This window comes from Microtus oregoni, unplaced genomic scaffold, assembly GCF_018167655.1.
Source record: "Microtus oregoni isolate MIOR12 unplaced genomic scaffold, Mior012 000009F_ref0000495, whole genome shotgun sequence".
Lineage (NCBI taxonomy): Eukaryota > Metazoa > Chordata > Mammalia > Rodentia > Cricetidae > Microtus > Microtus oregoni.
In genome coordinates, this window is record NW_024543068.1 from 37,241,592 (window position 1) to 37,258,177 (window position 16,586).

A 16,586-nucleotide genomic window follows, 5' to 3' on the forward strand; every position below is an offset into this window, starting at 1 on the left:
TCTTTGTTTTGGTGACAGGGTTTCTCTTTGTAGCCCTGACTGTCCTGGAAAACGTTAAGTAGACCAGGCTGGCCTTGAACTCAGAGAACTGCCTGCCTCTGCCCCCAGAGTACTGAGATTAAAGGCGTGCACCACCACCGCCCAACAAGCTTTAAATCTTTTGTTGTCTCTTAAGCTTGTTATAAAATTTTAATAGCACTCTCCCTTATAAAATTATAACCTTTTCGGTTATAATAAAGCTGTCCAATAATACCTGACGAGTATCGACTTAGTTTTCTAGCTTAACTTGAAAGAGTGTGGTTACATGAAATTAGTTGGTTTACATTTCTATTGGATTTATACTGAAACCATTTTAGGACTGAGGGTCCAGTTATCGCACTGAGCAACTGTTGCGAGTTAGAAATTTGAAACAAACTGTTTTGCAGATGTGGGCATCAATGTATTCTCCTGGTGGGAAAATAAGGCATAATGTAGCCCTTTTATTTTTCTTACATTCTTAGTGTCAAACACCCGGTAGGGATGAAAATGTCCTATCAGTTACGATCATCCTGGGTGAATTTTCCAGTCCCCGCTCCATCGCTGACCCACTCTTTCCCAAGACATCTACACGTCGCCATGTTAACATCCTAAATTTTAACAGCGGAACTCAATATGCCAGCATTCACACGGAGCATCTAAGAGCCAAGCTAGACTTCTAAGCCACAGCGACCCTCAAGAAACATCACCAGAAGGTCCCACCTCGCAATAGTCAGCCCTCCACATTCCCTCCGAACGCGGCTATCTTGCTCTTGATTGGTCCCCGTGAGTGTCTGTCACACGGAGAGGGTGGGGCCTACCCTCAGAGCGATGAGAGACGCTGTGGTTTTACGTCATCTCAGTGCGACGAAGCCCGCGAGGGAGGGGCGGGGGCGAGCGCTCGCCGCCGCGGTTGGGGGCTGCCGTGAAGGTGTCATGGCTGCTGCTGCGGAGCCGAGTTCCTCTAGCAGCAGCGAGAGGACCCCGGAGCGAAGCTCCAGCCCCCTCCTCACCCGCGAGGTGCTCTGCGAACTCTTTCGTTCCCTGCACACCCTGACGGGACAGGTAAGCGGAGGTGCGGCGGGCGGTGGGGAGCATCCCGGTCCTCTCCCCCTAGTTCTCTCGGAGGCGGGGGCCGTGGAGCCCTCTGGCCCGGTGCCGCCCGCGGCTGCCGTGACCGGGAGGAGCCGGGGCCCAGCGACCTGGGGCCGGGAGAGGCCAGCTGCACACGCGGTGACTGAGCCTGAGTACCAAGGTCTGGAGAAAACCTGGGTGCTGGCGCCGAACGCTTGCAGAAAATCAGTGCATGAAAGATGATGAGGGTTGAGGGGGCCCCTGGCGCTGACGGTCCTTCTGCCCCCCCCGTGTATTTACTGCAGAAATGCACTGGTTAGTATGGCCTGAAACTTTTCCTAAGTGCCACTGCACTCTTGAGGGGGTGTTTTACTCTGGGTTTTGTTTCGCTTTTAATTTATTGCATCTGTTACTCTTTGAAACGGGCAGGGTGGTGTATAAGAATTTTTAAAATATAACTTGCAGTGTGCCTAAATTTTAGTGTAAATTTTTGGATGAATTATGTATGACCGATTCTAACTTTATTACCACTGCCGTGTAAGTGTAACTATTTATTAGCAAATCGATTGCTCTTACAGAAATGTCATAGTAAAATTCGATTTTAAAAGGTAGGTTCCTTCACTTTATTAGATAAACTCGTTTATGATATAATGAAGCTAATTTTTACCAAGGAGCAAAAGTATGATTGCCCCGCTTTTAGAAGTATTTTGTCAGACATGTTTTCTGGTTTGTCTGGGGGCTGATCTAGTCTATGAAATGGAACAGCCCACGTTTGTGTCCAGAGCAGTGGAACCTATGACAGGAGGGCGTTAGCCTGATTTCTGAGAATTATTTTAAAACCTTTAGATGGATGAAGAATTAATCTTGTAAAAATTAATTTAATAAACATTTTAAAACATTAGTATGTTTATTTTAACTGGCAAACTACTTTAAGGTGTACCTTCAGTTTAATGTTATGAGGCAATAGTAGTGGTCTTCTAAACATTAAAACTTTTAAACTCAATTGCTTAATAATTTACCAAAAAAAAAAGTTTCAAAGTCTTAAGCACTTTCCCTATTAACATACCAGTGGTAATATCCCAGATCTTTAAAAGTTCAAAAGTCAGAGAACTTTTTTGGCATGAATTTGTAACTTCAAGACTTATTCATTCATATTTTACTGTCAAGATGAGAAAAAATAAAAAAATATTCTCGTTCATTATGTTTAGAAGTTGTAAAAATAATGTACATTGATAAAAGATTTGAATATCTAAATTATTTTGCGTATTTAATTTTTCAAAATTGTAATGAATTTATTTAAAGGTTCAAGGGGAGTAATGATTAAATCTTAACTTATGCCGCCTGCCAAAAACTATTTAGAGAAAGTGAGATTTTCGTAACATAATAAAGGGGCTTTTGTACAAGTGTCAAATATAAGATTTTTTTAAAAAAATCAATTAAATGCTACCTTAATAATGTCATGTACTTTGAGATGTATGATTTAAGCCATACACACGTATAAATTGCCCTATAAGTTGCCCGTGGGGAGTGTGTCCTTTTGCAACAAATTAAAAGGATTTTTAAGATGCAAATTGTAACATGCCTAAGTTCATCTGAAGTATCATTGAATTATTAGTACTTTTCAATTGAAAGTATAAAACTGAATTGTTAAAAAAGTATTTCTTTCCTCCAAATGCAAAACATAGGAATATTAACCTTTTTCTTTCCTTTCTTTGGCCCATGTTATCAAGCTAAAGATTTGTTAGTTTAGGTTTTTTAAAATAGTAATGTTTCTACTGAATTTACATAATTGATTAATCTATGTTAATAGTGTATTAATAGAAATTTTTGAATGTCTGGTTGCTGTTCCAAGAGTTATGAGGTAAAAATGCATAGAGTTCATATTGTTAATGGGGAATTTGCTGAATGAATAATTGGATGTATTTGGGGGTCATTTTTAAATTAATTTATGACATTATTGTTTAGTTTCCATAAAAGCCTGAGTATCTTGAATTTCCTTTGAAGACTTACATAATTCTGCTGAATTGCTATGAGGATATGATCCAACCATTAAGATTGCCTTTCTACACTTGCTTTCTCTAGAGAGTGTGATGCCTTGCTCTGGTTTAAGCTTGGCCTGTTTTTTTCCCAAACCGTCTAAATTTGCCATAATCAACTCTAGATCTCTTGGAGGACTGTCAACACATGCTGATGGATTATTTTTGTGCACATTGATGAATGTACTAGTCTTACTAATTAATCCTAACATCAGATCTTAACCTAGTTATAAGCTTATCTTTGCCAGTATAGCCTATGTAAAATTTCATATTTCCTATGTCTGCCAAGTATGGGACTTCTAATGCTTCTGGTCTGAGCAATAAGTGTCTATATCTGTTATACAGTAGAGTGCTTAGCTTGGGAACCTGAGATTTCTTTGGTTTCATAGACAGTGATTTATGTTTTTTTTTTATTCTTATATATAAATCTCATTTTATTTACATTTGAACTCATGAAACTTGTATCTTTACTTTGGAAAATGTGGCTAATTTTCCATAAGTTATTCTTGCAAAATAAGATACTTGCTTCCACTATGGAGTCTGTCCTTACACAGTGCTATGATACATGTCCTTAGAAAGTTTATAGGGATTCCCTCATACTCAGTCAAGTGAGCACAGATGGAAGCTTCTCTTCTAAAGTTTTGACTGATTTGGGGATATTAATTTTATATTCAGGTTCTTGGTAGTTTTCTGAATATAGTTTTGTTCTAATAAATCACTAGCTGATGAGAAATTTTCATGTAATGAGACTTACATTTTACTAGAAAATCCTTTGGAAACACTGGACATTCCGTTCTGGTCATTTGTTTTACTGCTGTGGAAAAGCACTTGTTTATCAGCTGAACAATTTCGTAACTAATACTTCGATTTTTATTTGAAATAATTACTTGAGTTTTAAGTTGTTTTTTTTTTAATTGGTTAAATTTGAAAACAACAAAAGTGAAAAGGCTTTGAAGTCATGGATATTTTAGGCATGTGTTTGTGTGGTGTGGAACAAAGAGAGTGCACTTTCTGGACCTTGTGTAAAGCGGTTGTGCCTCCTCTCTTGAATGCTTAGCTGGAATTAGTAGAAGTCCAGCTAGGGCAGATCTGTTTTTGGACACTTTCCAAAGGTATTTTAGATACCCAAGTATCAAAAGAGGGTTCATCTTTTTATCTTTCGTGGGTGGCTTCCCCTCGAAGATGGTCACATGATACACACATAGGAACAGAATTAGAATAATAGCACGTGTTTTTATTCATTTGTTTCAAAGCTGCACCCTTTGATTTTTAAAATGGCAGCTAGGTAAAGTATTTATTATGTCATTGAAACTTAGTAACTTCAAGCAAATAGGCATGCATTACTCCATAGAAATCTTATTTTTGTGATAATCCCAGATATACAGCTTAATCGTGTAATTTTTGTGATGTTGCTGGTTTGCCCCTTTGAAGCTTAACCTCAGAGATGATGTGGTGAAAATTACAATCGATTGGAACAGGCTGCAGAGCCTCTCAGCGTCCCAGCCTGCGTTGGTTCTTACTGCACTTGAGCAGCACGTTCTGTATTTACAGGTAAATTTCATATTAGAAATATTTACTGGGGTATTGAAAATAGAAATTAATTACAGTTAAATTAGCTGCAGTATTTGCCAGTGCTACCTCAACACTCTTAACAGTGCTATTAATGAAGGTTATGTAAATCTGTATTGAGTCTAGGTATGTCCATTTCACCAGTGATCATGATAGTTATAGGATATAAGCCCAATAGGCCAATGTGGGTATGAAATTGAATAAATGCAGTTCTATTCAATTCTAGGCTTTGCTGAAAATTCAATACAGTTCATCTGTGGTGGGTTATAATTAAGCAATAAGACACGGCAGGTGTGAGTCATGCTATGATAATGATTCCATGCCTTGGGTGAGTTTGGAGGCTCATGGAGTGCTTTCAGTGGTTCAAGAAGTGGCATTATCCCAGCATGACACATCCTGGAGTGTCTATTGCAATTAAACAGTTTCAGCATAGTTTTTAAAAAGAAAGTAATTTCTGTGACATTAATGTTTCATCTTAGTGAGTAGCCAGTCACTATTTCCTCTTAATAATTTGAAATAATTTACCCTTGGTATTGGAAGTCAATATTGAATTATTTATAATGGTATTGTTACATTTTTTAATATTTCAGTTTAAGAAATGAACAGTGTTGTGGCCTTGCTGGTTGTTGTTGAACATCTCTGCAAGTGTAATTGATGGAGTTGCAGGTTCTCTTGAGTCAGAGTGAAGTGTGAAGCACCAAGGATGAGCAGAACCATTTTCCCGATCACTCTGCTGTGTTTAAGATGTCATGAGGTTTCAGAAGAGTGTTTAGTGTAGCAGACAATGGAAGCAAAATTGTATGAAAAGATGATCGGGATATTGTTTAGGAATAATGTGTTAATTTTCAACCTTGCATTCATTGACTTTTTGAGAATGTTTAACTGTGTTTCATGATAAAAAAAAAATAAATAAATAAATAAATAACAGCTAACAGTTTGTTTAAAGGGCAGGCAGTGAGCTGTAGAACGCAAATGTGGACCATGTTGGGGTGGGGATGGCTAGAAGAACAGAAGTAAGTGAATTTCCATTATGAAGAACCATTTATTTTAAACCCACTCTAGTTAGAATGAGCTGTTTCCAGCTAGGGGTCTTTGTAGCGTGTTTTGTTTGTTTTGTTTCATTTTTTTCTTTCTTCTCCCATTGTTCATATTCTTTTGTAAAATTTCATTTCATGACCCAATAAGATATCTCACTATGTCAGAAAAAGGCTGACTGTTCACTTAGTGTAACACCTACATACTTCATATCCGTGCTCTCATTCATTTTGGCCAACTGCACTTTGAAGTGGAGAATCTCCAGATCCTGTGATAATGCAGGGCATCGCTGAGTGAGAGAGAGCACTGCTCTCCTGCTAAGGAGAGAACGCTACGCCTAGTGCTCTGAGTGACGTGTTAATTAAGAGGCATCCAGGCCAGAGACTAAAGGCTTTGATTTGGCACAAAATAAAAGATGAGTGACAGAATGATTTCCTCAAAGAAAGATTTAAATTTCCTCAGGTTTTCTTTCTGTTTCTTTTTTTTAAGTACTTTTACAGCAAACGATAAGGACGATAGTAATAGAAAGCAGCAAACATGTGTATAGTCAGACCTGTTTATCCCTGTTTGCCAGCTTTTTATATTTAATAACTGCTAATAGTCATTTACTCAGTACCCATTTATATAAATATATCACAAATTTAGAGTAGTTTGAACCTGAGCAGATGTCACTGTGTTCTTTTTTAGCCTTTTTTAGCAAAACTTCAGTCTTTAATTAAAGAGAATTCAACTGCTGTTGAAGAGCTCAGACAGACAGAAACGGAGACCAAGAGTGAACTAAATGCTAAACATCCCACTGGGGACCTACAGGATGAAGGAAAGCTCAGAGATTGTGATTTGGATGTGAAAAAAACACAAATCCATTTTGATCCAGAAGTTGTTCAGATAAAGGCTGGGAAAGCAGAAGTAAGTTTGAGTGGTGCAGGATGGGGCAGAGACATTACTTTTAAGAGTTCTGTTGTGTTTTGATTGTTAAAATATTTGTTGTTTGTAGATTGACAGGAGAATATCTGCATTTATTGAAAGAAAACAAGCTGAAATCAATGAAAACAACGTCAGGGAATTTTGCAATGTTATTGATTGTAATCAAGGTAACTAGAAGTTTATTTTTATAGGATTTTAAATATTTTGACAAGTGCTGTAATATTTTGTCTTAAACATGAATAACATTAAGAACAAAATTCAATTTTACAAGTTTTTAGTTGGTGATTAAGGCAGTAGAGTTTTATTTAGTAATGGGCAGTGTCAAGCTGATTTTCATTTTGGTTACACAAAAGTCAAGTGGAGGTAAACTGCAGAGACATGTTTACTGTGGATGGGAGAAGCTGAAAGTGAAGGTGAATGTTGGGTGGCGGTGTTCAGACTCGCTGTCAGGAAGAACAAAGCAATATGACATTCAGATCTGTAAATGTACCTGTGGAATTATGTTAATTCAGTGAATTTAGTAAAGCTGGTAGCATTCCTCAAGAAGGGGCAGTTTTCCCTTTACTCCTGAGTCTCATCATGGATCTCTCCAGCTTGCCATGAAGACTGGAGTCCTCGGTGGTTTTCCTTTTTTGTTGTGCAGACCTTTGCTGGTTTTCCTGAGTATCCTTTCCCTCTTCATCTGCTGCTGCAGTGTGTTTCAGGTCTAGCAATGTGCCTGCAGAGCACCATACACTGTCTGGCACTGCCATAGTTCATAGTCAGTTTTCCATGTGATCTTAGGAAAAACATATGGAGGAATGTTTGTAATTGGACCACAGTTTTTCTTATTGCCTTTAATATCTCTTGGCTAATGATTATAAGCATGGAATTGTCAGTTGAACCTGGAAGTGATTCATAATCACATTGATACAGGATGCTCTTAACATAATAATGTAAGCTCGCTTTGGGTTCTAAACTTAACTTTTTCACTGTTGGCTTTTGTGGCTCTCTAGATTTAGCATTTTAGAACAGGTATAACAGTGGCAAAATCTCAGGTACGCCAGTCCAGTTGTGCGCACCTCAAGAGAAATGGTTTGTTGAGGGAGCAAGTGCATGTGTCGCTAATGTTATTCCTCTGTGCTTCCTGCTAACTCTATTATTATAAACCATCAGGGGATAGAAATTGACAAGAATTGAAATGCTCAGCAGGACTCCGTGGCCCATTCAATCCCTCCTGGCTCCAAACAGTGTTCGCAAGAATTGCTGTGAGAGTGACTAGCACTCATTCACTGTCCCCACACCAGGCTGCACTTCTTGCTGATGGCTCTGCATTTGGACTCTATCCCTGGGATGGATCATAGCTTTCTTTTTTTTAATACCCTCAGACCAATGAAAGAATAGAAAGAATAGAGAGGTGTAGGCCCCTTATATATATATTGAGGTGTTTCCAAGGAAAAGAAAATGAGTCTGTTTAGTCTTTAAATATAAAATATTAAGTGGGTTTTCAATTTTGTTTAGTTTTGTCTTATCACAGATGTGTTAAACTTAAGCTTAAAAAAATACATTTTTCATATGTTAGTGTATTTTAAAGACCTTTCAGTTGATCTAAGAAAAATATTATTTTTAAAAATCAGATTTCATGGAATAACAAAAGACTCTTAAATCATTTTGTACCCATTTTTTATAAAATAATCATGGGAATTTAACAGAAAATTTACTGCCAATGTATAATTTTACTGTTACTTCAAATATTAGCATATATTTCTATATGTTATTTATTATATAGTGTGTTTATAGATTACAATTATACTAATATTTAGTAGTATGCATTTTGTTAATATATCTCTAATTTCTTTCCATATAAGTTATTTGTTAATTAAAGAAATTACAGGTTTCACTTTGGTAAAAATATTGGGAAATTTTACATGTCTTTTTTAAAATTACAGTTTTTTAAAAGTAAGATTAAGAGATGTGATGCCTTCTGAGGAGGAATTTTTAAATAAACATTGGAAATCTAGGAACAGAGGTGAAGTGTGTGCTGTACTTGAGGTCTCTATGTATATTGTACTTGAGACTTCAGTGTCCTTTTTTATCTGAAGATTAAAAAAGAAGTATAAAATATCCAATCAATCCATCCCTCTGTAAGATGTTCACTAATTTGGTAATAACAAAAATGCTGAAAGTTTTTAAAGATAATCTGGTAAATTGGTTTCTGTTTCTATAATGGAGTTTGAATATGGTACTCTAGAATATGTGGATTTTTTCTCCAAAGGTCAATGGGACTTAGTAATAGCTATCAGAAGTTATGACATTTAATGTTAATGGTTTTTCTATATATGAATATGAACATTACATAAAAATATCACATGTGATTCACTTCAGAGGATAAAGATCACCCAGACTAGTCTATGTGATAGTAATGCAGTTATATTATTTTTATTTTAAATTCTTTCTTGAGTAAAATATGAATTATTAGAAGTTTATCATAATTTCATACGTTTGTAATTAAGAATATATTTGAACTAAATTCATCCAAATTCTCCCTAGAAAATAGTTGTGCAAGAACCGATGCCGTCTTTACTCCTTATCCTGGATTTAAAAGTCATGTCAAGGGTAAGTAGCTGCCGTATGATATCTGTCACTGGCAGAAGTTCGTGGAGCTTCATAACAATATGGAATAGAAATACTTTTCCTATCTAAACTTTATTCTAAAACAAAAGCATTGCCTTTCTTCCTTTTTGAGCTTTTGATTAGGTGACCATTATGGGAAAAAATATACTGTTAGGGAGAGAGAATTTCTGTTTTTGAAACATAAATTCACATGGACCTAAAAGTCTCTTAACTTAGTTTCTAGAGTTGTGAATACATATGGACCACAGACCAGACCAGAAGGAATTCCGGGGTCAGGTCACAAGCCTCCAGGCACGCTTCGAGACTGTGGGAATCAGGCCGTGGAAGAGCGGCTCCAGAACATCGAGGCGCACCTGCGGTTGCAGACGGGTGAGTAGAGTTCGGTGGCATTCTGGAATGTGACTTTCAAGTCTTAAGGAAATTAGATTCATTTAGCTTCCGAATTTTCCTTGAACATTCCTTGTAAAGCCCTCATTCTAGGTGCGTGAAACAGTTGCTACTGGTGAGGAATCTATAAAGGTTTGGTGTTCTGCTTTTTCTCCCTGCACATTCCGCTTTCTAAACTGGGAAACAAATTCTGAGTAGACGGTCAGCCTCAGTTACTGAAGTGCCAACAGGAAATGAATGTAATGCATTGCTGAGGCCAACTTCAGACTTCTTTGACCACTCCTATGTTCTTAACCACCCTGCCAGGTACAACAGATAGATAAATGTGGCCCTGGTCCTCAGTGCACTCCTGACAATAAACATAAATGAATAAGCGCAGGGGAAAAGTGAACCCATATTTATTGAACAACACTCTCTCTGTGAAAGTGTCCTGCCTATGCCACAGTACTCTGTGGAAGTGTGTGCTGTTCCTGCAGGAAAGGCGCAGACTGAAGTTCAGAGCTCAAGCAGCTTGCCCAGGATGTCAGAGTGAGTGAGAACGGGGAAGCAAACACAGTCTTCCCTGTTAGTTACCATGCTCATGATTCTCCTCCTAAATGTTCCTACATGTCTCTGCTTCCCTCTGCACAGCTACTGCAGGAGATGAAGCGCCTGTAATCTCTGTCCTGGGGTGACAAGAGACAAAGAGTTTGTCACTAAACTCCCTGCCTCTAGGTTATTTTTCACCCCATGGCCAAATTGCAGTTTTTCAAGCTTGTATCTCATCTTGTTTCTACCTGGCTAAAAATTCTTTAATAGTTCTCTGTAACTCTCAAACACATAGCAGACGCAGTACTTACCAGAGAGACTGGGGTCTAGACCAAGCAAGTCACAGTGGTGATGTCTGAAGGAGTAGAAAGAATCTGAATATAATAATGAACCTGATGTCTAAGTATCTTCAATACACCCTGCCCTCCTCCAAAAGAAGTACAGTGGAGAATTATGGGAAAACCCTTCTCATTGCTTCTCAAGGTCCTGGAAGTAGAATTTGCAGGAAATGATAGGATAAACACAGCCATCACATGGAATTGTCTTGTCACTGCTGAGTGACTACCTTCTAAGGAACTACCAATACCTATTAGAAACACTATTTTCAGTAGCTCATAAAATGAATTTTGTAAAACACTTGTAGCATCGTAAGGCGCATAAGCAATATTTAGAAAGCAGAGTCTATAATTTGTCTCACAGAACTCAGTGAGATTGCAGCTCAGGGTGAAACTGTGAGTTCAGGGTTTCAGTTTATTTTGCTTTCCTCGCTGCTTTTTCCTAAGATTAAGTGTTTTTGTTGTTATGTATACATAGTACTTTAAGTATAAAAATGATAAAACAGAATTATTCATTCAGATTTTGGCATTTTTCCCTCATGAATTTAGGTGGTCCAGTACCAAGAGACATTTATCAGAGAATTAAGAAGCTTGAAGATAAAATCCTTGAGTTGGAAGGCATCTCTCCTGAATACTTTCAATCTGTAGTAAGTACTGATGTCTTTTAAAAACAAAGTCTTATTTTGGTTTATAATCTTTGTTATGTATCAGTACACTCAATTGATCCATGTTAAACTAACATGGCACCGTCTCTTCATTCTTGGTTGATGTCGTATTGTTAAACTATCATAAATCTTTGCAAATACTGTTTTCATAAGTCACTTCCCTGCTAAATGCTTTCAGTAAATCCCTGCCTGGAGAAGATAAAAAGCCTCTGGATATAGCATTGAAGTTTCTATAATTTGGTGGCTTCTGTGGCTGTTTTTTTTTTTTTCTTTCAATTTGTTGAATATTTGTAGAAAAAGTCACTGCTCGACTGTTAGGTTGACTTCATGACACAAAGTCAGCCATGGTTCCCTGACTGACCCCTTTGGTAGCAGCCAAGGAATTTTTGCCAGAATGTTCCTTTTCAAATTTCCACGCAGTGGTTTCTGATGTTGTGAACTAAGACGAAAGTATAAAAAGAATTGGGTCATGCAGGGCAAGTGTTCCACCACTGTGCTGTCTTTTTAGCCCATCTGTAAGAAATATGAATCTAAACCCACTCAAGCAGTATGGAAATTATAAAACAGTGAGACACAGACCTCAGGGCTGATCTTGTGGCAAAGTCATGGTTGAGAAATACTTGAGTTCCTGCTCCTCTTGGCTCTGGTGTTGGCTTCTTCCTTTGGTAGATGGCAAGACTGCTATAAACGTTAGGTGTTTTATCCACATACAGTAGTGGCCCACAGGGACTGTTCTTTGTTTCTCAGAAGGGAAGTTTGCAGAAAATTCCTCCTTGTTCCCCATCCTTTCTCATTAGCTACAGTCGGGCCGTGTGCATGTCAGCTTCTAAGCAAGAGCATTGGGGTGAGGTAGACACTCCTTTGAGTCACACAGTGGAGAAGGAAGGAGCTGTTGTCTCAGTCACAGTGTCTTCAGTGGTCAGAGGTGTCTGTTTGCGTGTGTGTGTGTGTGTGTGTGTGTGTGTGTGTGTGTTTAGTGCAGTATACCAAATTCCCTTTACCTCTATCCACTGTTGCTTCCCGTGGTCAGTTTCCCAGAATGGGAAGATTCTTTTAAAAGAATCCAAGTAGAAAATTCCAAGAGCACCTCTTTCCCAGTGTCCGGGACTTGTGACTGACTGGGAAGGAATGGGAAGGCGGTCTTTGCAGAGGAGCTTGCTGTTACACTGTTGCACAGTAGCAGCGCCCTCCTCTGCCCCTGTAACTTTGTAGACAATGCTTGGGAAGTTTGGAGCTCTGCTTTGGGTTCCCAGAGGCTGTTTGTGTATTGCGGTCTTCTATAAAGGAAGTAATGGTGTTATTTTCTAAATAATGATTATTTTGTTACTTTTAAACTAGAACTTCTCTGGAAAAAGAAGAAAAGTCCAACCCGCACAAGTGAGTTACTGTGTCTTCCTTCTGACTAGATTGCGGAGCTTTTTATCTTAGTAATGAAGGTGTCTGCCCTGGCTGCATTGAGGCCTTACCTTGGCCGACTTTAGGCTGAATTAGGGATAGTTTGACCTTAAGAGGGTAGAATGACTCCAACAGGCCAACTCAATATAAAAATCTTTGCTTGTTTTTAATTGAAGAATATTTAGGTTAGAAAACACTTAAATGCCCTAATAACTTCAGTCTCTTCCCACTTTCCCTATTGTGGGCACTACTAATTAGCATTATCTAAATCAAAAAGAGGGTGATTTCATGACCAGGGAGATAGCTTAGTGGGCAAAGTACTTATAGCACATTCAAGAGGCCTGCGTTTCAGCCCTTAGCACCTTTATCCAAAGCAGGCATAGTGTTGTAGGTCTGTTCCCTCAGCACTGGGAGGTGTGTGCTTACTGGGTCACCTGCTGGCCAGTTCAATGAGAGACCCTGTCTCAGAAAGTGAGGTGGGGAACAGTTGAAGAGGATACCCTTTGTTAGTCTCTGGCCTCCACAGGCACGTGTATGCACAAACACACACTCCTGACCCCTCTCAACACACAAAGGCTATTGCAGCTTAGTTCTCTGCCAAATACCTTATTAGTTCAGTTTGAAATAATAGTATGATTTTGCTAGCCTTAATGATAAACTTTTTAAATTGTAGCACTCAGGAGGATGGTGAAGGGTCAGAAGTTCAAGGCCAGCCTGTACTACATATTCCTCAGATTAGCTTGTTACATATTTATTGTAAATTTTTGAGTTCGTTCTTAAGAGCTGCCTTTGTTTCCCAGATGTAGTTAGTCCCTCAGGAGGAAAGTTCTGGGTATTTTAAGCTAATTCTTCACTGTTTGTTTTTCACGGGGGTTTTGTTTTGTATTTACAATTTTTTTTTTTTTTTTTAGTCTTTCAAAGCATAAAAACTCCACGAGTGCTTTGTCATTAGGGAAGAAGCAGGGCAGCATGGCACTGTGTTTATATATGCATTTGTTCTGTGTTGCCGGGCTAGGATCCAGGGCCTCACACGTCAGGCAAATGGTTACAGCCCAGAAGAAATAGAAACCGTATTAGTCTATGCCGTTAAATTATGGCACAGTCGCCATACAGAACTGCCAGTCTTATAGTCACCACGCACTAATATGCTGCTGGGTGGGTAGTCAGGTGTGTATGGTTCACTTAGCACTCTGTCTGCATGAGGAAACTTAAGTGTCTTCGTCTTGTTTCCAGCAGAACTATTCACTGGCTGAGCTGGACGAGAAAATTAGTGCCCTCAAACGATCCCTGCTCAGAAAATCAAGAGAAGCAGAGTCCATGGCAGCTCACCACCTTCCGTGAGAACTGCCTCATCACGCCTTCCTTCAGGATGCATGTGCGTGCAGCTTACATGTCTTTCATGATTTGCAGTGTGTTTATGAATATAAACTTCTCTGTGAGGTCAAGGTTTATTTTAACATGAGTCTGGCTTGCAGCAAATAATCAGGTGTTCCAGTGTTTGGAGATGATGTGAACCTTGAAGATCGTGCTGTTCGAATCTATTTCCTTCTGTTTTAAAGGAGGCATCTTAGATATTGAAAAACTTAATTTGGAAGAACTTCTTTTGGTGGTCCACCAGAGATTATTATTTTGATAGTTGTATTTAAAAGGACTTTATATTTGTAACATTGAATAACCAATTTCTTAGTTTGTATTTATAATATTGAATGGTTATTTTCTTAGCTTATATTAGTATTTTGTACATAGTGGGCGATTATCAAAATTTTACTGACAAAAACCCTGACAAATGCATGTATATAATTTTTATATGTCTTTTGTATTATAAATAAAGAATCGATCAGCTTTATCACTATTGACTGTGTGGCCTTGAGCGAGTTAATCTCTGTGCCCTGCTTTGCTGCTCTCTAAAGGGGGATGACAGGAGAACCTACCTCACTGACGACTGTGAAGATTGCATGACCATGCTGGTCTGTCCTGAAGGAGTGGCCTAGTAAACCTTAGTGTCTAACAGGCATCCCTCCTTGGACAGTAAGAAGGCCGTCACAGAGAGGTTTCATTACCACGGCTGGAAACAGCATGTGAAAGATACAGCTGCATGTAGCTGTCTGAGAGCCGTTTGGACCCAAGCATCAGAAATACACCTCAGATCACTTGTAAAGGAAGAGAGGTTAGGAAAGACTCAGGAGTATGGAGCTTACCTGGGGGAGCATAGCTAAACATTGTGGATTCAGAATGTCTCCAGCAGTCAGTCTGGCTCATTGCCCTGACTGTTCTGTTCCCTAACTCGCTGTTTTCTGCTCTCCCTCTTTGCTTTTTCTTTACTACTTAGATCATTCATGCAGTCGGGATATTCTCACTACTGGCTGCTCTTTCCAGCCCCCTCTGCTTGAAGAGTTATAAAATAGCCTGTCCACTTTTACTTCCCCAGGTGAGCTGAGACAATAGCTCTGTCTTTATAAACTCAACCTCTTCTAATTGTCTTTGATTAGCTCTAGTACATAGTGTCATCCCAACTCTGAGAACCACTGCTTACTGCTGCGTCTGGAACCTGCTGAAAAAGCCAGGACTTGGTCCCATGCCGTGTCCGCTAGTGTAGATAAACTCGTCCAGTATAAGGTCCTGGCAATAACTATTCTAGGCTAGTAGACTGTCAGCCTTTGTCCTTTTGAGTGCATCGCTCACTGAAAAGTGATACCAGGAGTTTAGGGAGGAAGATTAATCCAAGCTACCTAATGACCATTCCTCCAGGGCTTTTTGTTACTTGACACCATTCCTCACCCCATCTGTTTCTTCCTAATGGTGTTGTCCTTAGAAGAAGAGAGTATGGTAAATGGTTAGAAAAAGACTTGCTTCCAGGGACAGCAAAACCTTCCTAGTCAATCCCAGGTTACACTTTTTCTAGTGTTTCCTAATGGGCTGAACTTCCCTAACTTCTTGTTGCAGCTGGATATTTACAAGCCAGAGTCTTTTGGACCTTGAGACGCCCAAGGTCTTGAGTGGGCTCATAAGAAACACTCGTGTAGGAAGCATCTGCTCTCTGGAAGTAGATCCTGCTGCAGACTTGGCCTCTGTGGGTGCTTTGAAGTTATGACTGAGAACACTTGGTCTCCAGTGTTCTCTTGTAATAGCTGGGGGGAGGGGGAAGACCTTTGTGTGTGTGTGTCAGTGTCTACCCCAGGATAATGATGTCTTGCTTGATAGGATCTCCAAACACAAAAATTGCTATGTGTGACCAGGCCTTTAGGGAATAAATGAAGGTTGTTGCCACAAAGGAAATGGGCTGGAACCCCCTGGCCTGTGTTCTACACTGATAATCGTGTGATTGGCCTTTCTAAAATTTTCAGTTTACTGAGAAAAAATTCTCAAGTGTACATTAACTGAACATATTTTATGATCATAAAGACAGCATCTCTCAGCCCATCAACAACATGTTTAGTAGGAGTTACAGCTAAGGAAGCTGATATTTGGGAACTGGACAGCTGGCACAGTGGTTAAAAGCTCTTGCTGTCACAGAGAACGGGGTTTGGTTCCCAGCACCCACCTGGTAGGTCACAGCTTCATGTAACGGGTCATCTGATACCCTCTTCAGAACTCTGCAGGCACCAGACAAATGTGGTACACGTGTGTGCTTACAGCAAACACGCCTAAAGCACACACAAAAAAAAGTCTAAAATTTTGTTTTAAAAGAACTGACATGCGTTCATTACTTATTTATATTATATCTTAAGTTGGATATCCTTAAAAGGACAAGGATTTATTCCAGTATAGTTCTTTAGACTCTTGAGAGATCTATTTTGAAAACTTAATGCTTTATTTTTTCCTACATCTTTTTTGAAACATTTGGATGTTTTTTTAAATCACAGGAATTAATCAACAGTTATTCTCAACTATGCTAAGACTAAAAATGAAATAAAGGATAATGTACCAGCACAATGGATGATGACTGTCATAATATCTTCCCATTTTCACACAGCCCGAAGTGCATCATGGTTCAAGAGAGACTGAGTCTG

General features: G+C 38.9%; 1 protein-coding gene and 1 long non-coding RNA gene across 4 annotated transcripts in view; one reads left to right on the plus strand and one right to left on the minus strand.

Annotated features, from left to right (window-relative positions):
- The window catches only part of LOC121452587, a 183,777-nt gene that overhangs the window by 24,947 nt on the left and 142,244 nt on the right, over positions 1-16,586 (minus strand). The gene's annotated exons all lie outside the window — the stretch shown is intronic.
- Positions 897-14,428, plus strand: LOC121452585 (MAP3K12 binding inhibitory protein 1). 3 transcript variants are annotated; one of them, XM_041658805.1, is made up of 9 exons: positions 897-1,080; positions 4,557-4,676; positions 6,417-6,635; positions 6,724-6,820; positions 9,183-9,248; positions 9,483-9,635; positions 11,066-11,163; positions 12,520-12,558; positions 13,810-14,428. In XM_041658805.1, the coding sequence occupies exons 1-9, from the start codon at positions 952-954 to the stop codon at positions 13,915-13,917; spliced, it is 1,029 nt and encodes a 342-aa protein (XP_041514739.1). In that variant the 5' UTR covers positions 897-951; the 3' UTR covers positions 13,918-14,428. The 3 variants fall into 3 exon arrangements, with proteins under 3 accessions (XP_041514739.1, XP_041514740.1, XP_041514741.1); XM_041658806.1 differs by having other exon boundaries at positions 13,813-14,428; XM_041658807.1 differs by lacking the exon at positions 11,066-11,163.

Coding starts and splice junctions, on each gene's coding strand:
- LOC121452585 (XM_041658805.1), top strand. CDS start 952: ATGGCTGCTGCTGCGGAGCCGAGTTCCTCTAGCAGCAGCGAGAGGACC. Junction 1,081..4,556: donor TGCACACCCTGACGGGACAG/GTAAGCGGAGGT, acceptor GCCCCTTTGAAG/CTTAACCTCAGAGATGATGT. Junction 6,636..6,723: donor TAAAGGCTGGGAAAGCAGAA/GTAAGTTTGAGT, acceptor TGTTGTTTGTAG/ATTGACAGGAGAATATCTGC.